Here is a 24,528-nt window from a genome sequence, read left to right on the forward strand (position 1 = left end):
TTCCTTTTACCCGCATCCCTCATCATGCATCCTTCATCCCACCCTGGCCAGCACAGCCAGGCCGCCACTTGGCCATGAAGTGGGATGTCCATGGGGACAGGCTGCTCTGGGTGAGCCAAGCCCCAAGGTGGGGGGGATCTGGGATGGCCCTAATGAGTCCCAGCTGTGCTAATGAAGCAGTGACTCCCTCCTGCTGTGGGGCTGGGGCCTTGTTGGGAGCCCAGGGCAGGGCTGGTCCCAAAGCCCCCACTGGGGGCTGCTTTTTAGGGTTGCTACTATTGGGCTCCCACCCTGCTTTTTCTGCTCAGCTTCCTGAGGCCAAGCACAGCTCTGGGGGGCCCTCAAACCCTGCAAAGGAGGGCTGTGGGTGCTGCAGCACCGTGTGCTCGCAGTGATGCAGGTGAGCAGGATGCAGCCGTGCTCCTCCAGCCCCCGTGCTTCTTTCTAGGGCAAAGGAGGCATCATCTTCCTGCTCTCTGCAGTGAGTGCAGGGGATCAGCGCCCCAAATTGCTCTCTTTGCTCCTCTCCCCGTGTCCTGGTGCAGTTAATCTCCCAGAGGAAGGCAACCAGCCCTGCCTTCACCCCCCTGCTGCAGCGATGCAGCGTTGCTGGAGGATGCAGCGTGTGCCCTCCATGTAGAGCAGAGGCTGAGCTTTGAGGAAGGTCCCGAGCTCCAGTGTCTGTCTGGCTGCTTCTCCAGGTACCCGCGTGTCTCAGTGAGGCTCTTTACATTGCGGTGCTTGAAGAGCCTGTTGGTCCCACCCTTGTTCTGGATGAAGCTGTGTGTGCTCTTCAGCAGCTGCTGCCAGGAGCGCAGGTAGGGAGCTCTGTCAGCACGCAGCACTGCTGGGTGCTACCATCTGCCTTCATTTCCTCCTTCCCTGGGCCTATCAGCGATCTGCTTGACCTGCAGGATGCTGATGTACTTGGAGAAGGTCCCCACAAGAAGGGCAACTTTAGGTAAAGGGGGAAGAAGAATGCAATTGGTGGGGGGTTGGGGTTGGGGAAGGATGAGGCTGCTGGTGCAGCTTTCCCTTTCTTGGCAGCTTCTGCTGTGAGAGAGCCTTGCCTTGGCTGAGTGGCCCAGTCCTAAGCGTGCTGCTTGGATGTGCTTGTGGACTCTGCTCCCAGTCTCTGTTCAGAGCACAGTTATGACTTATGCAATTATAACTGGTGCTCCTGTACACCTAATGCTGTACGGAATCCAGCTGAGCGCCCCCCATGGGTGCTTGAGCATTGTTGTCCAGCAATATGAAGCTCTGCAGGGAAACCCTTGAGTGAGTGAGTGCTCTCTGTTCCACTTGGCTCCAAAGCAGCAGCAGAGCTGAGTGCAGGCTGCAAGGAAGACGCAGTTTGCCAAAGGCCCTGCGGCATTTGTTCTTCAGCTCTCACACCAGTTACGTGGTTACAGAGCTGCTGCTATGGGCTGAGCCTGCAGCTTCCTGTGTGCTCCCAGGGGCTGCCTGCAGCACGCCAAAGATGGCTGGAGGATGTGGAACACGTCATGCACCTCCTCTGCCCTCATGTGTAAGAGCAGCATTGCTGCTTCAGGAGAATAAAAGCAGCTGGGATGCATGGTGGGGTTCTCATTCATCCCTGTTCCCTGCTGGGGCTTTAAATACCTCTGTGAGTGGAGACCATGGGCTGTCTGTAACAGCAGTGCTGATGTTTGACCATCAATAAAGTGCTCTGTGCAAACTTGGTGTTTTGGTTTGTGCCTTTGATCTCCCAGCCTGGCAGAGCCTGGTCCTGTCAGCTCCACGCCCTCCCTTCACATCCATCCCTGGGAGAGGGAAATCAGAGTCCTCATCATCACAAAAGTGAGGAGCAAAGTTTGGATTTGCTGTGAAAACGAGAGGCAAACGTGTCATGCTTTTAAGGAAGAAAAGCATTCAGTATCTAAAGGAGAAAGGCAGCTCTGTTATATACTAAAGTACACCTGGGGTAACACCATCACTGTCCAGACTGCTCTGCTGGGTAACTTTCCAAACACAAATCACAGAGAGGGAAGGGAAGAGGAAAGAAAAGGGAAGGATGGAGAGAAGTGAGGAGAGGAAGAAGAAAAGGAAAGAAAAAGTAGCATTTATTCATGGGTATAAGAATACTTGCCTTGTGTGGGGCCAACACAGACATCCCAATGGTGACAGGTTCGGGCTCTGCTGAAGCCCAGCAGTTCAGTATCCTAAAAGCAGACTGCTTTCTGCTTTGGGAACAGAAGGGAGCAGTGCCGGTCCCACCCCAGCTGCCCCATATTCCTTTGCACAGTGCTGGGAAGACAGGCTGAGAATCACAGGTGTGGAATAGCCCGAGTTGGAAGGGACCCATAAGGATAATGAGTCCATGAGAGACGTTGTAGAGGAGGAGGAGGAACACAGAGAAAGCAAAGAGATGAGACAACTCTGACCCATATCAGCTCCTGGGAGCGCAATCAGGAAACTTAGTTCTGCAACCAGCATCTCAAACACTGAAAGATCCTTTAAGACAATGAAGACAGAAGTTGGGAACCTCAGAGCATCATCTCCATGAAGCACAACGATGGCATTCGGGGGCCTCACTTTGCATTTCCTATGGCCTTGGTGACAGGGGCTGAGGGAGCACCCAAACGCTTCAGCCTTACAGATAAGAGCTATTTAAATCATGTCTGACCTTGAATCTGAGCAGAACGGGACACGATTTGGTAAGACAAAGTGCTTAATGCCTTTTAGAAGACAACACCTCAAAGCATGGCGCATCCATGAAGGTCACACGTTCTCACTGTTGCTATTATCACATGGAAATGCCTCGAATATGGGAAATTTGGGAGACTTGGGCTGGGCTGAGAAGCTGCCGCAATCCCATCCCGGCCGTGCTGCATCTCGGTGTAAGTAACGAGTGTGACCAAAGCTGAGATGTGCACAGCCTGAAGTCCCGAGCAGCGCAGGGTGTCACCTCCAGAACTGGGCTGAACTATCTGAGGGCCTTTACTGCTTCTTGGTCCTCATGCTCTGCTTCAGACGCCTTCTGCCTGCTGCAAAGAGATTAATGGACCTGAATGGTCTCTTCTGACTCAAAACAATCCTACGACCTACTGAGAAACAAATGGAGCACGCATGAAGGGTACAGGGGTAAAGAACAGAACAGCAGCAGCACTTTCCTGCCTTTCCACTTCTAAGTTTTGCCATGACAAGTGTTAACGTAGGATAAAACCGAGTTGTTTTCACAATATCAAGGACAATTAAGATGGAACATCTCCCAGCATAGATCCTGGCTATTGGGACAGGAAAGCTTCGGTGTTTTCATTACCTCACTTGATCGCTTCTCATCTTTGGTTTATGTGGATGAGAAATCAGCTCTTTCTGAAAAGAGAAAGACCCTGTGATCACCATTAGCTCCTTCCACTTCTACCCGCTCCTACCAAACACAGTTCAGTTGTATTAGTGTCCTGCAGAAGGGCAGAAGTTTCACCTCATCTGGGGTAAAACCTCACCCATCTCTGCTCTGTACTGCGTGAATCAGGGCTGAAGGGAACAACGGAGGGAGAAACGTCAGCCCTCAGAGCACAGCAAAGGGGCTGTGAGGGCTCTTACAGCAGATCCAGCCAGACCTGGGAGCTGCACTGCAAGGATGCACACACCTGGGGGCACAGCTGGAGCGTGGTCCAAAGGGACCAGACATAACCCAGAGGGACCAGGGTATAACCCAGAGGGACCAGACGTACCGCAATCCTTTCTTCTCTCTGTTTCCTCAGCAAAGCCAATATTTCTTCTCTCTTCTTGGCCTGAATTAGAAACATTTACCAAAACGAGCTCAGAAAAAATAATAAATGAGCTTTTAGCACACGATGCTCACAACATAAACCCGAAATTCCTCATTGAGGCTGACAGCCAGTGCGAACATCCTGAGATTTCAAGGGTAAGGCAATATCAGGGCTTCCTATTTTAAATGGGCTACAAGGATTTCTCAGATTTACGGTGTTAAGAGCTTTGAAATTGCATTGCTGACCACAAAATACCCAGGCTGGCCACATATTTAGTGCTAGTTGCCTTCATTTCCACTAGTTGTGTGCATCTGTGATCCATACATGGGACATTAATACGTGGGTTAGAGTAATAGTGGCTTCAATAAAGGGCTCTATCTACAGATCACATCAGTGCCTTGGAAGCACAGCCAGCTGTTGTCTGCACAGCTGTTAGCCAGGTCGGGGCTGCTTTGGGAACTGCCCTTAATGTCATTTCCAAAGGTCCACCAAAGATCACAAAGATCAGGAACGGGGATGGGAACAGAGTTGTTCTGAGCAGCTCTTACCTGCTGACGGTATTTTGCTTCAGCTTCCTGCACGCTGTGAGCTGCTGATGGGGTCCATCGGTGGGTCTGGGCCTGCCCAGGGGATGGGGTCTGCCCAGGGGAAGGTCCTTCACACCTCAGGTTGGTGGGACCCAGGGAGGACTCAAACAGCGGCGGCAGCACGGCCGTGCTCCAGAAGATGCGGGCCAACTCCACATCAGTTGGGCTCGAGCCGGCAAAGATGAGGGGCCAGTCAGGCTGTGTGGGGCTGTGTGGGGCTGTGCCCTGATGGCCCCACTCCATCTGGTGGCCCCACTCCTGCCCCACAGCCTGAGGACGGCGCTGCCTGCTCTGCTGGCACGTTCCCATCACCCCGTGCTGGGGCACTGCTGGTCAGAATGATGGTAAAAACATTTGTTTTGAGTAAAAACCTCACGGGGCTGGGTTACATTTCTGCAACATATATGGGTGGGCGCAGAGTTTGCCAAGGCTGAGACCAGCACAGCCTTTTGCCTACAGATCTGGGGAAGAAGAAGAAGATCCACTTTGCTCAGAGGTGTTTGGGATGATGAATCCTCGTGTGCTCCCTCTGGGCAATCTCCCCAAGCCTTTTTACCTGGCTGTGTGGTTAGTGATTGGTACTGGTGGCAATCAGCTAACTACACTGCCTAGTAACCAGGCTGATGGACGAGCTCCTCCCTTCCTCTTCCTACTTTCATGATATTTGGGTTTTTCTAAAAGAAAAAATAAACAACCCACCCCCCAGCATTACAGTAGGTTACAACACTATTACAGTAGGTTACAACACTGTTAAGTTTGTGTTTTCCTCTTTATTATAATTACTGAGAAGTGGTCACGGTCAAAACCACTTGTGTATTTAAACAGTGCTTGAAACCCTGCTGGCTTACTGGCTTGTTAAGTCAGACATGAAAGCTGAATGCAAGTGGTTTTTGTAGCTGATGGATCAGCCAAAGGCAGCACAGAACAGAACAGAACAGAACAGAACAGAACAGAACAGAACAGAACAGAACAGAACATTTCCAGCCCATTCCTGGTGCGTCAGCAATCAAGTCTACGAGAAGTCTTCATGCAGCTGAAGAACTTCAGCACAGCAGACAACATCCTTGTCCCAGGAATGTCCCAAAGTCCCAATTTAGCACCTAATCATGGAACATCCCAAGCTGGAAAGGACCCATAAGGGTCACTGAGCCCCAACCCCCAGCTCCACACAGGACCACCCAGCTCCTACATCTAAGCAAATGGAATATTTCACTTGACACTGGCAACATGCACCAATGTCTGTTGGGCAGCAGCTGTTTCTGGAAATAAGGATGTAAACCAAGAAAAATGAACCCTTTTTGCACTAGGAATGAGGATGCAGTGAGGCTGCGACGCGGCGTCCTGTGCCTTGTTTTGATGGCAGTGAGTTTAGTGATTGTGGGGCGCTGGGTACAATCAGCTAACTACACTGCCTGCAAACCAAGCACTGCTCTCAGCATGGTGCCGTGGCATCAGACCTGGAGAAAGAAGGAAGCACTTCCAGTAATGGATATTAATGTACTCCATGTGTTATTACAGCAACAGTTGACATTGTGGTCATACAACCCTTAGTGCTATTGCCCTAAATCCAGAGCTCTCCCTAACTCAGCAATGATGCAGAGCCCATCAGGTTACAGGGAGAGCTTAGCCTGAAAATTAAGCTAGCTTCAACCATAACTGCTGTATTCTTCAAATGCAAGGGGGAAAAGAAAGGATTCAGGACTTACCCTTCAGAATCTTACCTTGTGAAATTCCTGCCAGGGGCCGAATCTGTAACAGAATGCTCAAAAGTAATTAGCAGGAAGAGAAAAGTGGTTAACTTCTTCTTTCCACCCACCGGGCACCACTTTCCTAGGCAGACACTGGGATGGGATGGACCCTACAGTGGCACCTGGGTCCTCATCTCTCCCCATGGGATGTCTGTGCTGGAGTGGCCCCAGCCTGGCTGTGGGTCAGCCCCACGCCTGCAGCCTTTGTGTACGCTCTGTCTCCATGGTCACTCAGGGCTGGTGCCTGGAGGATGGACCCGTGCTCCGAACCGACCGCACGGCTCTTGGGAGCTTTGTTGCAGAAGAGGTTTCTATGGGCAAAGTCAATACGGAGCACAGGTTTCTGCCTTCTCCTGTGCACAAATGGCTGCGGGTTGGGCCAGAGCTGCTGGGGGGGTGATCCAGGTTTGATGCTCCGAAGCTCCAGCACATCCCTCTGGGGTGATACCTGCACCTTTTGGTGCCATAGAAGGAGGCCGCAGAACAGACCCACAGCTCTGACAAAGCAGATGGAGAGGCCTTTCCCTAAGGAGATTTGCCATCTCAGATGTTTTCCCTTACAGAAATATCTCTTGACCTCACATCAGCGGTTGTGACCTCAGCTGCTTTCCTGGAGGTGTCTGTAGTGGATCATCAGGTGCTGTGCAGAAGGAAGGCTGCCACCAGCAAGCTGCACTGAGTGCCGATGGTGCTCCATATGAGAAGTGCAAAAGCTTCTGCAGAGCTGGCTCTTGCCAAGGGAAACTGTTTGCTCTAGGGTTGGTCTGCAGTTACTAGAGAAACTGCATCTGACTCTCTTCCCTTTGCGCTTCATGCCTAGGCTTGCCTGGTGACCAGGAGACCCACTATTTAATCTAGCTAGGAATGCTCGTGCTGAGCTCAGGCCTGACCTGAATTCCACTGAAGCCCGTGGACAGATTTCCATCCACTTCAGGGAGCTCTGGGTGCATTTGGAGTTGGAGGCTGTGGATGCCCCATCCCTGCAGGCACTCAAGGCCAGGCTGTGGCTCTGGGCAGCCTGTGCTGCTGGTTGGAGAGCAGGAAACTCAAGGCCGTGCTTTCATGCGCTCAGTGACGACTGACAGCATAACGAAGGGTTTTAGTTCAGTGATTAAACCTACTTCAAAGACGCAGTTTTACCTGCCAATGAAATGGGAGCTCAGAAATGCCCACTGCCATTCTGGCTTCTCTGTCACTAACAGAAGAGCTTCTCAATTCACTCATGATATCAAAAACACCAAGTTAAAATGGTCTCACGGCCTTATTTCAATAGCAGCATTAATAATTAGGGGCAGCCGGGTGGGTTGCCAAGATCTTTGCTCAATTTTCCCTGTTTTTCTTTCCCTGTCTGATGCAGAACGTTGGTGTAGTGCTGGGTTTGGCCTCCTGGCATGCAAGAAACAGCACTTACTGCATGACCAGCCAGGTTTCTCAGGTGAAGAGCTTGTTTACCTCTGGCTTACAGTACTTGTCAGCTATGGGAACAATGAACTCAAGGCACGGAGGTGTTGTGGGCATTCAGGGCTCTCTGACCGTCCTTTGTGCAATCCATCACTTCTTTTATCATGGAATTTCCCAGCTCAAAAGGCCTGTCTGGACAAGTCAGAGCTGGAGGAAGGAGGAAGGCAGGAGACATTCTGCAAACCCATCGATGGATGCGTTCCTCAGAGCCCAACCAGCCCTATGAGAGCTCACATTGCTTTTCTGCATCACCTGCAGAAAGAAGAATGAAGAATGAAGCATGAAGAACCTGCTGAAGCGCTCAGCTCTTTTCACCTTAATTTGTCATTCTGTCTGAATGGTTTCTGATACCCGGCGTTGGTGGCACAAATTCCACAGGCAGAAGAAGGGGAAAAAGAAAACGCATCAGTTTATTGCCTGTGACTTTAAACAATGAAGCATAGAATCAAAGGCACAGCAAGGCTGGAAAAGACCTCCGAGATCATCCATCTGCCTGCCTACCAGCAGACAGGTAAACTAAGCCATTAAACCACGTCCCAGTGCCACATCTAAACATTCCCTGAACGCCTGCAGGGTCAGTGACTGCACTACCGCCCTGAGCAGCCCGTTCCAACACCTGGCTACTCTCTGGGTGAAGAAATGCTGCCAATCCAACCCAAATCTCCCCTAGCACAACTCGAGGCTGGTAATGAAACCTTCACATTCCAGGACCTGCCCTGGTTTGAACTCTTTGACAGAGTCATTCACATCCTCTGTGAAATACCCCCAAAATAAATGAATAAATCAAGAAATAAAACTCAACGAGAGCCACCAGAAAACATCAACATTGATAACTATGATAAACCCAGTCTTTGGAATAGAATCATGGAATCACAGAGTCACTAGGGTTGGAAAAGACCTCTAAGATCAGGCAAGTCCAACCACCCACCCATCACCAATAGCTCTCACCAACCCACATCCCTCAGCACAGCATCCAAACTAAATCCAGAGCTCACTGAACACCTCCAGGGTCGGTGGCTCCACCACCTCCACCAACCATGAGGGCTTCATGTGGGAAGGAGCATTGCTGCACAAAACCCACTAATAGCAGTGAAATGAGTTTGTGACAACTTGTTCCATTTACTCACTTCAGTACTGAACTGGTGTTTATCCAACAGGCTGATGGAGGTGAAAATCCATTAAACCTTAACATAGCTGATACTGGGATATAAACCAGCTAGAGTGGACATAGCCTGGAGCCCTGCATGTTAATCAACTAATGGAGCACACCTGAATGCCATTACAGCCCTCAGCGCCACCTGTATATAAAAGCTGAGCAAGCTGTAGTGCTGTGATGGTGAGGGCAAGGTTGGGTGTTTTGGGGAGGAGGTTTCCTATGGTTTTTTTTTCCTTCTTTTTTTTAATTAAAAAAAAAATAAGTAAAAGCTTTATAGGTTTTTGTAGCACTAAATCTGTTTCTTCTGTGGCTGTCTGAAGCTATTCATGAAATATATCTCAGGTTTTCAACAGCTTTGGTCTGAGAAGGTAACGTTTGTGGTCTTTGTGAAGTAACTGAGTATTGCTGGGTGTCTGCAGTGCTAAATGCTGTTTAAGGAGTAACACCTTGTAAGCTCTTACATTTCAATGAGTGCAGTGTGAGTGCTTTTAGGAAGGTGTTCAGCTGGTGTCATACCCTGAACTGAAGTAACCACTTCTTTGGTGGTTTGGGTTATTTAAGCTTTATGTGATGTGGGTTTTAATGTTCCTCCTTGGAACTCGATAGCACCTTAATGCTGTTATATCGATCTAGTGTAGCATCTCATCTCTCCTGATGGCTCTCCAGCAGTTAAAGCAATTGGATTTAAGATGAAGGATGAAATTGCTGCTACGGTCTTCTTCATCACAAGGCTGATAAAAAGGGAAGACAAGCTGAGCAAGCACAAAATAGAGAGATTTGCAGCTAAGCTGACAACACTGCTGTTTGAAAAGTACAAGAATCACTGGTACCTGGACAATCCATCCCGAGGACAGGCCTTCAGGTAGGAGAGCCCTTGGGAGAAGAAGGGGAGAGGGCCTGACTTCTTGAGTGCAGGGCAGGTGGTCTTAAACTGACTCCTATAATAAATTAAGCTTCTAAAAGTGGTTGAGTTGCTGGTTAACTTTCTGATAGCCTCTACAAATGAGAGCTTGCACCACCAGGCCAGCCGCATCAAGATGAAATATGGTGAACTTAATCCTGTTTCTTGGAGCAGAGCTTGCAAAGTGAAGTCTTAAGTTCCACCCTGCACTTGTTCTTACCTAGGTGTATAAGGATAAACAAACATCAGGCAAGAGATCCACTGCTGGAACAAGCTTGTGTGGAGAGTAACGTGGACTTCAACAAGCTTGGTTTGCCAAAAGAGATGACGCTGTGGGTTGACCCCTTTGAAGTGTGTTGCAGGTGAGTTGAACCTGTGACTAATGCCATAATCTGTCATAATCATTACTGGAGGCTGAGATTGTGCTGCCTTGGTGGTGTGAGGTGAGTAGTGCCTACAGTGCTGGTCCAGAGCTGCGTGGTATAAACACTGTTGCTTCCAGGTATGGAGAGAAGAACCGGCCATTCACGGTTGCTCACTTTGAAGGAGAGGAGAACCCAGAGCTTTCACAGCAGATCAACTACGCTGTTGACAGAGCAGCTCTAGACTATCCTTCTGGCACCTCTTCGGATGAGGAGAGCTTCAGCAGGGAACCAAAAGCCATCCCTACTGTCAGCAATCCTAACAGTGTCTATCAGGTAAATACATGGTAATGGCCTGTCCCTTTTGGTGGGAGCCACCACCTGTCCTGGAGGCTCCTTCCCCAAGGTGTGACAGACTAATTGGCCAGACTAATCTCCCTTTTCTTGCCCAAACATATCTTTGATGCTGTCTCATTTCTTGCTGTCTAGTTTGACTACTGCAAGACACCCATACAGTCCTGGTCTCAGTATCTTCATAGGAAGACACACATGAGTGGCTCATCCTATGCCCAGCACAGGGCTTACAAAGCCTTCAGGCCAGCTGTTGCTTTCACAGGACCACATGTTGATAGATACCATTGGATCAATACCAAGCGCTAGATCTGTGGCTGTCCCTGCTCCGGCAGCCTCTAACACTGAGCTGTGCTGTGGGATGAAGGCTGGTGCTACAGAGCTTCATGAAAAGAGAGCGTACCTATAACTTGCTGTCTGTTCCTTATCCTCTCACTCTGTACTATTGGAACTTTGGGCTTTTAAATAACGTTTTAATATTTTAACAATGTTAACAAGACTGAAAATTAACGTGAGATGCTACTTGTAAGCTAAAGAGGAAATGCATATATATCAATAAATCTAATCATGTTTTCTTTTTAAAAGCTGTCCAATCACCTCTTGGTGCCTGAAGGGAGTTTAAAAAAAGGGATTTAGTCAAAACACGAGTCAAGGAAGATTGAAAATAAATAAATACACCCTTAGGGTTGAGGATCAGCAGGTAATCGGCTTCCTTCTGGCCAAGGTAGCAAGGGCAGCAGGGTACTGCATAGCTGCACTGGGAGCAAAATGCTGCACCTCACAGGGTGTGCAGCTCTGCTCTGTACAGCTGTGAGGGATGGTTCAATGCTCCAGTTGGCTTCTGGCTCCTAGGCTAGAGCTCACCTGTCAGAAGAAGCCAGCCCACGGCCGGGAGAGGGATGGATAGATGGTGGTGTAGCTGTGAGCAGCACAGCAGGTGTATCACCTTCCCAGGAAGCTTTTCCTGTACCACGAGTCACTTTAGCTGTCTTCTTACTCAGCCAGAGCTCTGGTGGGATGGAGACTACACCTGCAGTAAGAAAGGGCTCATTGGAATCCTGCTGGGCTTCTAAACTCTGCTCTAGGATACTTTATTTAACTCAGCACTGGCAAATCAACACTATTTGTTCTGACTTTCTTCCTACTGATTTGAACTCTACTCCAACATCTCCTGCTCCTTAAACTGAGCCGTGAGGGTAAGAAGCAATGGTGGAAGCTTGTCTTGCTGCTTAATGTCTTGAAAATGCTCAACAAGCTTGTTGTCAAAACCTAATAGCTCATGTAAGTACACACGGCTCCTTGCTGCAGGTATTTCTACTTGCTGTAGTCTCCCTCTTGCTACCTGATAAGCAGTGATGAAAATGACTTGCGTAATCCTGAAAAAGAGGCTCCGTAAAAGCAGATGACCAGGAGCCATTTCAGGCCTTGAAGGCTGCCTGTATAAATAAAGTCAACCAAATGACTAAAATTATAGTGTAGAATTTAGGTATCCCCATAGTTGGTGTTTAATTGGGGGGGGGAGGGAAAAAGTATTAGGCCACAGTTACTCAATCAGGATCCTATCTTGCCTTTCAAATACAGTGTGGATGGTGGTAACTAATGAGGTCAAGGATGTGAGGTGGGAGGCTTCTTCATCACTGAGAGTCAGCAGCAGTGTTTCCAGCTAATTCTTGCCGCTTTGATAACTGAGCTTTGTCCTCCAGCAGCATAATCCATCTATTTTAATCTGTTTTTTCTTTCCGACTGAGATCTAAAGGAGCATTTTGGTGTTGGGTGCTGAAGATGTGGATGCTTTATGCAGCAGTTCTGAGATAACAGAATGAGTGCATAACTTGTAAAGCAGTAGTAATTCACCCACGTCTCAGTGTTGAATACTTGACGTTGAATGATGCAACGACATTAATGTGAGGATACTCGGTGGGTCATGACATAACTTAAAGTTAGATTCTTGTACGGTGTTTGTTTCTTCCTACTTGTTATCTAAACCAGAGGCTGCAGTGGGCAGAAGAGGTGATGACCAATGAATAAGTGTTCTGTGTCTTTCACACTTTGATTCATGATTTTGCCTAATAAAATGACTACAATATTTCCAGATGGCCCATTAAGAACCAATTCACCACGCTGTCTTCTGAGGGTCATTAAAACTTTCTGTCCTGGGCTATTTTCTCTTCTCATGCCTTTATTTGCTTTACTAATCGGTATTTCTCTAAAGTAGTTAATTCAGGGTAGTCAAAAAGCAAGTGCTCGCTTTTACTGTTGAAAAAGGGTGTTTGTTCCTTATGCTGTCTTTTCAGTTAATGCATCCGCTTGATCCTCAAGTTCTGAGGGGGATGAGTAAGTGCAGAGCTAAAGACTTGAAGTGCTTAAAGCCGGTCAGTAGAAATGCTGCTGTTAGTGACAGCGGTAGGCTTTTCACAAGAGCAAGTTAGACTAATTTCACTGAGCTTTAACTTCTGTTATTCAAACGGTGGTGACAGATGAGAGAGAAGCAATCGTTCTTCCTGACATAACTCAGGCAGCAAATCTGACCTGCCCTTCATACAACCTGCCTGGGAATAGCAGGTTGTGGAGATTGGCTTTGTAGTGTAAAGTGAGGTCACAATGAAGAAGTGTTGTGGTTTGCTCTGCATTCAGGTACAGCTGGTAATAAACCATCACAAATCACATCCTCCATCCAAAGCCTGTCCTTTTTATAGCTGCCTAAAGGGCACGAAGGAAATGCTTTTTTCTCTTCTCAAACAAGCTGTCATTGAGTGGTTCCTCAAACTTGTCATTCGGTAAGCACAGAAACACAGAGAGCTGATCAGTGTTAACTTTGAAAGCCTTTAATAGACCCTTTACATACGTTTCTCACAGCACTGCTTTTTGTGCTGTCCTAGTGATTTATATGAGGCCAAATAATTTATTTCTGATATGAGGGTTGTTTTTTTTTATCCAGATAAAAATGGTAGCTTGTGCTACTGCTTGGGAGGCTTTTAGATCTGAAACAGTTGCATGTTTATTGGGAACCAATAGCTGCAGTTGTGGGAGCCCAGATATCTATAAGCAGCTCTTAATTGCCATTTTGTAATGAAGTAAGGAAAAAAAAAAAGGTGGTGAGCTTTCAACCAGATCAGGACTCGGTCTTTCTTAGTATCTTCTCAAAGGCTTCAATTTCTGTGAGGTTTCTCACTTTCACCTCAAGAAGTTGGGAGATGAGATTTATTTCTTCCTTGGAGAACGGCTCTTCCTTCAGCAACATCTGGGTTATCCCAGGAGATTTATTACCTTGGAGAACTGCTGATAGCTGAAGTCTGAGAGAGAACATCTCACCAAGGCAAGTCTTCAGTGCCTAGAAAGAAACAGTTTGGAATACCTGGAAGCAGTTGAACATGACATTTAAAACTACCTACTGATCAGTGGGGAATGGATGAGGGGTAGAGCAAGTCAAACAACAACTCGTCTTAATAACCTAATATTGCTTGTGGAAGCATATTTTATCTCAAAAATCACCCCTAAAACGTTATTGGTCTCATAGGTATTTGATGTAGCCCACAAATATGCTTGGTGTTGTGGTTAACATGCAGCTGTTCAGGATAGAAGCAGGATGTGAATGTGGTGCCCAGCACCAGCAGAAGCCCATCAGGGATATTTCTGCTGTGTTGGCCCCCAGGCAATGTAGGCTGTTCTTGACAATCATGAGGAAAATCACCATTTACAAAAGGCAGGTTTTTGGCAGGGGCTTAAAATCACTTTGTGCACAGTGGATCTTTGAGGAAAATGAAATGACTGTGTGCCTCCTGCAATACCAAAGTGCACTTCTTTGAAGGCTGAATGGAAAGGGCTGCGTTGTACTGAGCAGTTTATTTTTCCCAGCGTCACTGTAATGTAATTATATTTGGAGCACATGGAGGTACCTGATGAAAAAGCCTCAGGAAGGTTGGGTTAGTGTCTTGGCTGAAGTCAGCAGCAGTGATGTGAGCAAAGCAGTGCACAAGGAGCAGGAGGAAACTTCCAGCAGAATCCAGACAATGCCTCAGAATGAACAGTTTGTTCTTTGAGGTCTGAAAAAGAACAAACAGCCAGAGCTGAGCTGAGCACAGCCAATGGTCGGCTGAAGAGATACGACTCTTCTGGTGCTTTGGTTTTAATTTTAAGGAAGTTTAAACAGAATCTTTTGAGAATATTAGGGAATAACCATATAATAAAGGCTGCAGTGTTGTTATAAGACTTCATTTAGAATGCTTTCCTATGTGTGAAATCTAAAGCACTCTCACATTGTGTTTCCAGACAGTTGTATCTCTGCATATTGCAAACTTTGGAAAACTTTTCTATCTAGTGTTTTGCTTTTAAAAATACAAAACCTGGCTGTTTTGTGTTATCTGGTTATAGCAAATAAAATGCCGATGAACTACTCAGTTCTATAAAGGTGACCTACAGCAAACCTGGTGTAATTTGAATGTGAGACTGGGTAAGTACAGCTGACTTAATGCTCTAAGTACAACCCTCCCATTAAATGCTTATTAAATCTCTGCATCCTAGAGTGCTCTGAAGTTCACATTCAGAGAAATCCAGAGCATGCCATTAACATTGGAGGGTCTTACATTTATATCAAACATGTAATGACTTAAAACCAGGAAACCTTCCTGCAGTTCACTTCCTAGATCTGTAATTTAATGGATATATTACACAGGCTGGTTAGATGTGAAGTTGACAAACCTGATAAAAGAAAGAGTTCCCAAAGGCATTGCCTGTGGTGTTACAGAGGGGTATACTGGAGGCAACACACAGGTTAACTTCTGGAGCCTGCAAAGAGAAGGCAAATTGCTTTGGTAAAAACTGTGTGTACACATCAGACCTGCAAAATAAGAGGGATTAATGGGGTATAAATTCATTTAAACGTCAGCTTTGATTTGCGGTGGATGCACAGAGCCAACAAATAGCATAAGGAAACGGGAACTGCTTAAGAAACCCTCACATATTGCAGCAATCCACCTTGCCAGTTTTCTAATGAAATAAATTAAGGTGTGCTCTTGTCCCAGAGCTCTGACTGTAGGCATCACTACTTCTATAATTATTTATTTTATATTTCTATGAAAGACCCTGGATGGTCTACCTTGAATGAAGCCTCAATGTGCTACGAACTGTAAAATGAAAACAAGAAATGCCTTGCTCTAAGTTAGAAAAGAAATATGCTTTATCCTAATATTGTTAGGTATGCAAGGATTAAGTAATGCAAGGACTGGGTGATGTGCAGAGGATGGATTACACAGCAAAAACAAGAACTGACCATGGATCTTGGGCAACAATAATTTGTTCTCAAAACAGTCCTACATCATTGTGGAGAAAACACAAATTCCACCTCCTGCTGTTGGCAGACAGATCATTTTCAACTTGATTTTACTTCATAGTTGGCAGATGCTTTACAGCTTGTTGGCTGAAGGATTTGCTGGGTAACTGATTGCTAAATACCAGCATCTTATAAACTTACATTCATGTGAAGTCTGAGAAACTGCAGGAGAGAGATGCCGTACTGATATATGACAAACTCCCTTGTGGATAGGGCTGCAGAATCCACTACTATTAGTTCTCCTTCTTGACTCGAGAAGGCATCTTGTTTACTCTGAGAAGAACCTGCTGTTTCTACAAAGAACAACAGAACTTTGTTAGACTAATTCACTTTGTTTCGAGTGTCCAATACACTGCACTGCTTCCTTCCTAACATTTTTGTCATTCTTCAATATAAAACCAAAGCTGCTGATGAATTATCAGTTCTTTCTAGAGTCGTGCAGAGCTCAGTGTTCTTAGGCAACCCCCAAAACTTCATTCTTCCTGGACATTTCAAATAAGGCCTAGAAAAGTGATGACTTGTGTCATTCTATTCTATAGGCTTCCTGATTTAGCTAAAATCACCAAGGCTTTCTAGAAGGATATAGAAGTGATAGAAAAATGGTAAAAGCAGCAGTGAAATTCCTGTTACTTTAGCACAGATTCACTGAAGTATCTGACAGCTGAAGTCTAAGTTCCAGCTGCCAGATGGGAGAATCTCTCTTTCTAGTCTTTTCAAGTTGAAAGGTTCCAATGTGTTTTTAAAGGCCAGGGTAAAATAAGGTAACTAACAGTACCTTTAACTCCTCTCTTACCAGGTGTCTTAGATGATACATAACTTCTGCCATCTTCCTCCAGCATCTGAACCATAGACTTGAGCAGTGGGATCACACTGTGATGGATGGCCTTGCACGTACCGTGTGAGATCCCGCGGCTGCCATAGTATCTGGCTGTCTCATAGTTTTCAAAACAGTGTTGTGACCCACAGAAAAGCATCTGAAACATCACAAAACAATACATGCAACTTGTGTTTTACGCATGTTAAAAGTCTCATTGGAAAAGCATCCTGGTATTCTTTGCCTTCTGGTGAAAACCTCACAGTGTTGGTTCAGACGCCCCATGCAGAATGACTGGTGACTCAATAAGTCTCTACCAGAAGCCTGTCTCAGCGGCTTAAAGCCTTTCACAATGGTTACAGTCTCAGAGCACCCAACTCTGATCTTTCTACATCCTTCAAGCTGCTGTAGATGTTGTAAGACAAGTGATTTGAGCTGCATTAATTGTATTTAATATCCTCAGCTTCTCTGGAATCCATTCGTAAGTGTTGTACATGTAATAAAAAGCTTTCTGTTCTACATTCTGGTCTAATAATTCTACCTCAATTATATTAAAAAGCTGAAATTCAGTTAATGGTTATTGTCTCAGGGGGATGGAAGAGTAGAAGAGGAGGACAGAGAAAAGGGAAGAAGGTTAGAGAAGACTGTTAATTTTATACTTTTCAATGTAAGAAGTCCAAAATGGAATATGGAATCCAGTCAATATGAAAAGCAGACTCTGAGTCTATTGACTCAATGGAAAGACTCACTGACTCTCTTGTCAAGAGGATGTAGGTCTGCAATTTGTGAGACGTTATAGGTCAAGGGATGGGACGTGAAAGGTCCCTTTAAGAGAGGGGAACTTGTGGGCTTTTTTACTCAAGCGTATTTGAAAATCATTTTTGCACTCTCAGGGATTATTCCCAGAACATGGCAATTGTTCGTGCTTTTGCTAGTAGCATGACTGCTTTTCATTTGCTTGAGAGTGAGGTCAGTACCTTTGCCTGCTGGGTCTGGATACCTGACAAGTCCCTCAAAAATTCCAGCTTGGTGTACGCAGTCTCCACCTTAGCTTGTTGTTTCAGCATGCATTCCTGAAATTCAGAGGCAAGAGGGAGTATAACCTGGAAGAAATGATACAAATAAGAGTACTTCAAGTCCCAGCTTTCATTTTCTGTTGCATGCAGTTGCTACAGAGCTAAGGTGACAGCTACATGGCACTGGTGTCTGGGTAGTCATCACAGAACAGTCATGAAACTTACAGCTGATGACAGGAAGGGCCAAAAACTCCACCCTAAAGCTAATAGTTCAAAAAGGGAGGCTTTAAGAGAGACAGTGGAGGAAATGGGACAGCGTGACCCCGCTGTGCAATACGTCTTTGCTTCTCTAAGGTTAACAAGTTCTCTGACCAGCCTAACCCAGCAGTGACCTCACCTGTCTGAGCATCACATTGGTTACTGTTTCTGTTCTTGACATGCATCCCCTTTGCTTCTCCCTCTGTGTCAGCTGCACATATATTCTCTTTTCTTCTTCTTGTATCTTCTTAATGAACTGCAGCAGCTTTTCCAGTGCCTTTCTGATCTCCAGCAGAACCTGTATTTCCTGTTCTTTTTCATCTCTGTCAGCTGTAAGCAGCAAATATTAGCAGCAGTGCCCATCAGATAATGGAAATTCACAGAGCAAGCCTGAAATAATATGCTTCCTAAATATGCTTCACCACATCCCTGCTCTTTATCTTTTAGAACAGCCCAAATAACCAAATCCTATGTCTGTCTCGTCCTGCTTCATGGGGACATGAGTAGTTTCTGAAGTTGAAGCTAACATGCTGGGAAAGAGCAAACACCACACACCCTGCCTTCCCTCTCTTCTGTTTCTAGCTAACACTTTATACCTTTGAACAGTAGGGGTAGTGCAGTGCCCAGCTGGCTGCTGAAATACTTTGAAGCTCTTCTCTCAGCTTCTTGCAGAGAGGACCCTTCAAGAAAATGACACGTTTCCTCAATGTCTTTCACTTCCCCCCTGCATTTTATCTGTAAGGAATGGGAGAGAGCATTTCAGATAAAACAATTTCAGTTGTAAACCTGTACAATAGTGACTTCTTATGAAGCTCTTTCCTCTGACAGATGAAAGCAAGAGATTGTCTAATTTGATCACAGCTTCTTCCTAGCCATTTAAAATTTTTACTTTATCCTGTGGGCCTCGAAAGCGGTTCACCTGTTTCTGATACCACTAAGAACAGTGTCGTCCCTCCTGTGTATAGACGCATTCTGAGTTTGAACTGGTGCTTGTTCTGCTATGAGACTACACACCAAACTCCTAAGGTGGGAAAGGCTGCAGTGAAGCAGACACACACCCGCTCACACTTTGGATTTGCACCGTATTGAGAAGGGAAGTAATGTGAATTCAGATCAGCACCATCCTGGGTGCAGCATCAGTGATCCTTCAGTTGGATGCCTGTGGGCAGTCCTTCATAAAGAGCTTTACAGCCAGCTGCAAAAACAATGCACATACCTTCTGTGCCTTTCCCTCTTTTGCAGCATCAAGGACATGAAGAAATAGAGAACTCAGTTCTTTAAGGAGCCCTTCTTCCTTTTTTGTTCTGCAGTGCCAGTATATTTGCCTTGAATTTATTTCCTTCTCTAGGAGGTCCAGCTGAAGTGCAAGAAAAAAATAGCTTACATTTGCAGGAAGGTGAAAGATTACAAACTTAATAGAACCTTACTTATGAAATCTTCATTCAGCGCTTTCCACAGCAGCACATATCCAGATTTGTTGTCACAGGGGATGAGAAATTTGCAGTCCTGAATCTGTGCATGTTATAACTCCTGCATGAAGTTATAATGCAACGTGTGCTTTAGGATAGGACATAGAAGAGGAGGTATGAAGTGCAGCAGCAGAAGATACAGACAGAAGAGAGAGAAAAATGGATAATGGAGAGGCAAGTAAAATGACATACGTATATTTCAGATCATCTTGTGCTGTAAGCAAATATTATTGGTGGGACACAGGAAGAGGTGAAATTGCCTAACAGCAGTGGAAAATGATAAGCAAACAGTTTCCCAAAGTTATCCAACCCGGAGCAGTAATTACCAGCTCTGAATCCGTGGCTCTTGGTAAAGCTCTGAAGGACTGAACAATAGGAATTACGTTGTGTGTCCGGGGGTGGGTTTGAGCACCAATAACAGGCCCAACTTCACCTGTAATTGGACTTATGGTCCTGGCACCAATAGCAATAGGGACGAGGCCTGCGGGTAAAGAAAGATCAGATATAATCCTCAGAATGCACATCATGAATACAACTGTTCCAGCTGCAACCCTAATAATCGATTTTTTTTTTAATGGCTGAAAGCTGCAGCGTGATTTGGTCTCATCCCTAGTTCCTATTCACCATTTTTCTGGTTCTGCTTGTTTTGAATGTCAGCACCAGTGTTATTTTCCATTCATTGCTGAGACATTAACTGATCTGATCTGGTAGGGTGATTTCTTGGCTCTGACAGTAATGTGAATACAGGTGATGACAGAGAAGTCCTTTCCTCTTGACTGTTAAAATAATCAAATTCAGTTTCCCATTCTACCTTTTCCATTTCCATCTTCCATGGTCCCTGCGAGTGGGGAAGGCTGCCTGCTATTGCAGTCAAAGTCTATTCCCAGAATCGGCACCATCAAACTGGACCCACCGGGATCTGGGATTTTCATTCCGAACACTGCAGGGATCCACATCTCTGTGCCGGGATATTTGATCATACCTAGTTTGTCCCACAAAAGAGAAGATGAGAAACATAAAATATTAGATGGATGTTTTGTGATGGAAAGACCCTCAGAGGCTGACAAATGCAGGATGGATTCTGTTCCTTCTGCTCCAGCTTCCAAATAATGTTGGCTGAGCTCATCATAGTATTTGTGGCGGGGGGTTGGAACTTGATGATCCTTGGGGTTCCTTCCAACCATGCCATTCTATAAGCCTATGATTTGCTCAAGAATGGCCATTTTGACTAAAACCTTCCAAAGTTTTTAACTAATATTTTGGCCAAATCCTTTGATGGAAACGTGTTCGTTACTGTAGCCATAATTATAATGACACCCCTTTACTCTTTAAAACAGACTGCTGTATACCTACCCAGATTCCCACCATTATTCTTGAAATCTGAAGCTATTTCTTGTTTTTTCTTGAGGCTTTGCAAGCAGTGCATTGCATGGTAAAATCTAGCAGTGAAAGACTTCTTCATATCTTCTACTGAAGCCTTTAGCACTGCCAATCTGTCTGCTGCTAGACAGGTATCTTCCAAAACCGATGCCTTAAGTTTCTTTAGAGCATCCACCACCCGACTTTGGGATAGCAGCCACTCAGCTTCCAGCACTGCTTGGTAACTGCCACCATGGGGCAGCACCTTGCCTTGCTGCAGGTGAGCTCCCTGTACTCGGGCAGTTTTCCCACTCAGAGGCTCAATGAAGGAATCTCCAAGAAGCATTAGGTTTCCAGAAGGATCTGTCAGCCCACCTAGAGGTACAACTTCTCCTGTAATCGAGAAACGGGAAATAAAGAGTCAGGACATCCCCTGGTGTCACCTGGCAGCTGGTCATGATGGTCTGGTCTTTCCATTCAGAAAAAAGAAGAGTGGAATCAGAAATAGGCCTAATAAAACAAAACAAAAACATCTGTGATGCTGATTATAAAATAATTTGCATTATAAAACACGAAAATGTAAAACATCATAAAATGTTTGTAAACGAAGTATCCTGGCTTCTACTTTAGAAGATTCCCATTCCTTTTTCTGTGTATCTTCTAAAGTGAATTATAAAGAATACATGTATGTGAAAATGCTTTTAAAAAGTCTAGAACTTCAGGCACCTCAGCCCCTAAAATTATGTATTTCTTTGCTGCTTTTATTATTTTAACAGAGCAACTGGACCATCTTTGAGTCAAATCAAAGATGTCAGGGATTGGAAGGGACCTCAAATGATCATCTAGTCCAAATATGATCATCTAGTCCAAATCAACTTCAGTGTCATAGCTGTATTTATTAATGTAGCACCTCAAATATCTCTCATAGTTTCAGCAGTTTTACTAACTTTTAAAGTGATAAAATACAACCACAGAAAAGAGATGGATTTCTTTCAGTAAAAGCTAAGGTGTAGAGTAGTCCTGACAGGACAAGGCAAAGGCGGAAGGTAAAAGTGATGGCTTTAGGTTCCCTCTGTTCCATGCCTGTAGTCAGCGAGTTAAGGGCAGGTTAAATGTACAGTGCATACCTCATTTACCAGTTCATAAAGAATTCACCTACCAGTTTTACCATCCAAACCAACCCCGAGGATCGGAACAATCTTGCCTCCCTCTGGCTCTGTCATAGGAGCCCCGATCTCCAGTGGTGTCAATGTGCTGGTGATGGGGTTGAGGTACGTCCCACCGACAGCCAGCTTTTGCCCAGTGTGAGGATGGATTGTAACCCCAAGCACTGGGACTTCTATTTCTGTCACTGGATCTGCCATGAGTCCTCCAAGACCAAATATTTTTTCAGGACACAGGACTGGAAGTTTTGTCTTCACGGGCTGGCCAGTGTCAGGACAAACTGGGTAAGGAATGTAGGGAAATATGGGCACTTCAGGCTTCTGACGCTCACCTACATGTAGAACCAGAAGAAATTCAGCATGGTTTTACTAACACTAAAGGCAAGGAGGCATTAGAGCTCAAAATAGAGTCTATGGAGCTTGCAGAGTGCTCATACTAAAGGCTTGCAAAGTTTATACCCAGAGTTAAATGAATGACTGTAAGCCCTCTATACCAGCTTTTTGGTTGTTCTGCTGTTTGTTTGTTTTTAGACTTAATTTTTACTTTGGCCTTTTCCTTGGAGTGAGGCATATACAGGTTTTTATGGTTTAAAGAGCAGGCAGACAGAAATATGTCAGAAATAAGGAATACTTCAATATTTTACTGTATATAAGCCTTGTAACATTTAATACGTCTTATTCACATTGAGTCTTGTATTTAGATGAAGAGAAACATCTTCTAGCATCATGCTACTAAGAAGTTTTCTCGTCTTTTCTTTAGCTTTTGATTTCGTTAAGGTTAAAATACATGCAAGTACACCAAGGTGTTTCCTGTTGGCGTTTTTCTTTCTTTTACACCACTAAAACTGTATTGCACAAATAAGCAACTGAACTAATTGATCACTTCATAGTAGCTCTTACCTGAAGCAGAATCAACAGTGCAGACCAGCCCAGATCTGATGGGATCATAACCGATGTTGCCAGCTACGTGAAGCACCTTCCCTGTGCCTGGATGCAGGAAATGGTTGCTGGGTACTGGCCCAGAGCACTGGCTGCTCAGCAGCATGGCACAGTGTGGGCTGGGAGTTAACAGCCCAGTGACAGGATCCACAGAGACAATATCAGTTGCTCGGGCACTGCCGTTTGGGTCTAAAAGCAATGCACAGTAGGGGAGGAAGAAAACAGCAGCCTGTTATCCTCCACCTATTTATGAAAGCATCAAAAGGAGCATATGTGCATAGAGGTTGTAGTTACCCACAAGCTCCTGTCTGGTAAGGATCCTGGTTTTAGTTTTGTTAAGAAGGTGAGCTCCTGTTCCTTCACCCAGCACTCCCCATGCTTTGAGGCGGTGGCTCTCTGTTGTTATTAAGCTTGACATCCTGTTGCTTGCAGCATCTATCTGGGCTAACAGGCTGGAATTTAAAAGATGGTTACTTGCCACATGAAGTTTAGGTAAAATAATTTCAGGGGAGCAGTACAGGAAGAGCTTGGAAGGACATGCAAGCCATCCCTGCACTTTAGCACTTAGAGAGTTCTATGAGTATTTGCTTTGGCTGCTACATTAAAAATACCAATTTCTCTTTTTTTTTCCTGCTTTCTTTTTAATCACAGAATTCTTACACTGAACATTTTAAGAGCATGGTTTCTACACTGACCTTAACTAGCATAACATCACAATAGAAATCATTTGGCAGTGAAAGAAAACACCCTCAAGAGATTGTTATCCTCTAGATTCAGATGGGGGTCTTTTCACTATATGTCTCTGTTTGAGATTTAGAACAGCTGTTTACAATCTCTGTTAAATGATCTCTTCCAAATACAAGCCAACCCAATCACCTGACATAGGTGCTTCCAGCCAGCAAATACAAAGTTTTAGCAGAAGGTTTCAGTACATTTATTACCTTGTACAGTCTGGCTGGGACCAAGTGGTTTGGCTTCTTTTACAAGCCATCTTATTTGTCAGCATCTCTGCCAACCTCACTGCTTCTCGCAGGGTGGAATTGAACGTGATATAATGCTCCTCCTGGCATTTCAGATCATGCTGCAGTAACTGCATCTGTTTGTTCACACCTTCCTCATATTCCGCAGCCAACTGCTTCCTGTGCTGCATCTCTTCTTCTGCCTAGGTGGGATATAAGATCCAAACATGCCTTCTCTTGCTTTATCTAAATGTAAACAGAAATTCTAACTTTTCTGCCTTTTATTAAAATAACAAAAATCAGAAATTACAAATAATTTTCATCCATTCATTTGAATTGGAGCACATATATGCTAATAACTCTAATATGCTGAACTGCAGTTATCCAGCACTTAGGTGATAAGTATCCAGATCTGAATAAAGCTAATAACTTAAGATATCTTTTTAACAAGTAGTGCAGAACTTTTAAGAGGAACTTAATAAAAGTAGCTACTCACTGTGTAGCATACACGTTTTTCTAAGTGAGACAATGATTGTGTTTCTGCTTACAAGGCACAAAATCATTTCATTCTAAGATCTTCTGTAAGAACAGAAACAGAGTCCTGAAGTGGAAAAAAGATGTTACACACATGCTAATGCAGACCAGTGCGTGTTGCTCTCAAAGCAGAAAGCTCTGCTACTAAAGGACTCCTAAAGAGCTGAGATGTATGGGCCCATCAGACAGATCAAGAAAACAAAATAAGTGAGTAAACTTTCAGAGGTGTTTCTTTGTTAGCATGAAGCAGTAGCAGCAAATTCAAAAGCCTTAAATGGTCCAGCGCAGCCTGTTGTTTGCAGTCATACAATGTTACCTGCTTTGCAAACTATGACATATGAAATGCTTACAAGTACAAAAAGGATGTTCTAAATGACCATGCCCA

The 24,528-nt window shown here is 45.1% G+C and overlaps 3 protein-coding genes across 7 annotated transcripts; 1 reads left to right on the forward strand and 2 right to left on the reverse strand.

The window, feature by feature from the left end:
- Positions 1-1,363: 1,363 nt before the first annotated feature.
- On the reverse strand, positions 1,364-4,860 carry HOATZ (HOATZ cilia and flagella associated protein). Its single transcript, XM_072355012.1, has 4 exons — positions 4,286-4,860; positions 3,699-3,758; positions 3,284-3,336; positions 1,364-3,008 (listed from the first exon to the last, which is right to left on the reverse strand). Exons 1-4 carry the CDS (start codon positions 4,631-4,633, stop codon positions 2,948-2,950), a joined length of 522 nt encoding a protein of 173 aa, XP_072211113.1. The 5' UTR covers positions 4,634-4,860; the 3' UTR covers positions 1,364-2,947.
- Positions 4,861-8,822: 3,962 nt separating this feature from the next.
- On the forward strand, positions 8,823-11,207 carry BTG4 (BTG anti-proliferation factor 4). 5 transcript variants are annotated; one of them, XM_072354987.1, is made up of 5 exons: positions 8,823-8,869; positions 9,328-9,551; positions 9,815-9,952; positions 10,093-10,288; positions 10,442-11,207. In XM_072354987.1, exons 1-5 carry the CDS (start codon positions 8,867-8,869, stop codon positions 10,610-10,612), a joined length of 732 nt encoding a protein of 243 aa, XP_072211088.1. In that variant the 5' UTR covers positions 8,823-8,866; the 3' UTR covers positions 10,613-11,207. The 5 variants fall into 5 exon arrangements, with proteins under 5 accessions (XP_072211088.1, XP_072211087.1, XP_072211090.1 ...); XM_072354986.1 differs by lacking the exon at positions 8,823-8,869 and adding an exon at positions 8,880-9,057; XM_072354989.1 differs by lacking the exon at positions 8,823-8,869 and adding an exon at positions 8,886-9,057 and having other exon boundaries at positions 9,323-9,551.
- A 2,001-nt stretch (positions 11,208-13,208) lies between these two features.
- On the reverse strand, positions 13,209-23,395 carry LOC140261517 (uncharacterized). Its single transcript, XM_072355013.1, has 16 exons — positions 23,346-23,395; positions 22,945-23,102; positions 22,612-22,839; positions 21,708-22,043; positions 20,543-20,941; positions 20,001-20,171; positions 19,516-19,670; positions 18,937-19,077; positions 18,317-18,455; positions 17,860-18,050; positions 17,424-17,549; positions 16,426-16,606; positions 15,774-15,925; positions 15,002-15,088; positions 14,200-14,346; positions 13,209-13,634 (listed from the first exon to the last, which is right to left on the reverse strand). Exons 2-16 carry the CDS (start codon positions 23,066-23,068, stop codon positions 13,416-13,418), a joined length of 2,796 nt encoding a protein of 931 aa, XP_072211114.1. The 5' UTR covers positions 23,069-23,102; positions 23,346-23,395; the 3' UTR covers positions 13,209-13,415.
- Between the last annotated feature and the right edge of the window lie 1,133 nt (positions 23,396-24,528).

The sequence above is a fragment of the Excalfactoria chinensis genome, chromosome 21 (genome assembly GCF_039878825.1).
Source record: "Excalfactoria chinensis isolate bCotChi1 chromosome 21, bCotChi1.hap2, whole genome shotgun sequence".
NCBI lineage: Eukaryota > Metazoa > Chordata > Aves > Galliformes > Phasianidae > Excalfactoria > Excalfactoria chinensis.

Bases quoted from the DNA above. Each gene is read 5' to 3' on its own strand.
- LOC140261517 (XM_072355013.1), bottom strand. From the start codon at position 23,068: ATGTCAAGCTTAATAACAACAGAGAGCCACCGCCTCAAAGCATGGGGA. The intron at 22,044-22,611 runs GTAAGAGCTACT...TTCTACATGTAG, and splicing joins CACTGTTGATTCTGCTTCAG to GTGAGCGTCAGAAGCCTGAA. The intron at 20,172-20,542 runs GTAGGTATACAG...GGGACAAACTAG, and splicing joins GAATAATGGTGGGAATCTGG to GTATGATCAAATATCCCGGC.
- HOATZ (XM_072355012.1), bottom strand. From the start codon at position 4,633: ATGGGAACGTGCCAGCAGAGCAGGCAGCGCCGTCCTCAGGCTGTGGGG. The intron at 3,759-4,285 runs GTAAGAGCTGCT...TTTCTAATTCAG, and splicing joins AAGCAAAATACCGTCAGCAG to GCCAAGAAGAGAGAAGAAAT. The intron at 3,009-3,283 runs GTAATGAAAACA...ATCTCTTTGCAG, and splicing joins ATGAGAAGCGATCAAGTGAG to CAGGCAGAAGGCGTCTGAAG.
- BTG4 (XM_072354986.1), top strand. From the start codon at position 9,016: ATGAAATATATCTCAGGTTTTCAACAGCTTTGGTCTGAGAAG. The intron at 9,058-9,327 runs GTAACGTTTGTG...GATCTAGTGTAG, and splicing joins AACAGCTTTGGTCTGAGAAG to CATCTCATCTCTCCTGATGG. The intron at 10,289-10,441 runs GTAAATACATGG...CTTGCTGTCTAG, and splicing joins ATCCTAACAGTGTCTATCAG to TTTGACTACTGCAAGACACC.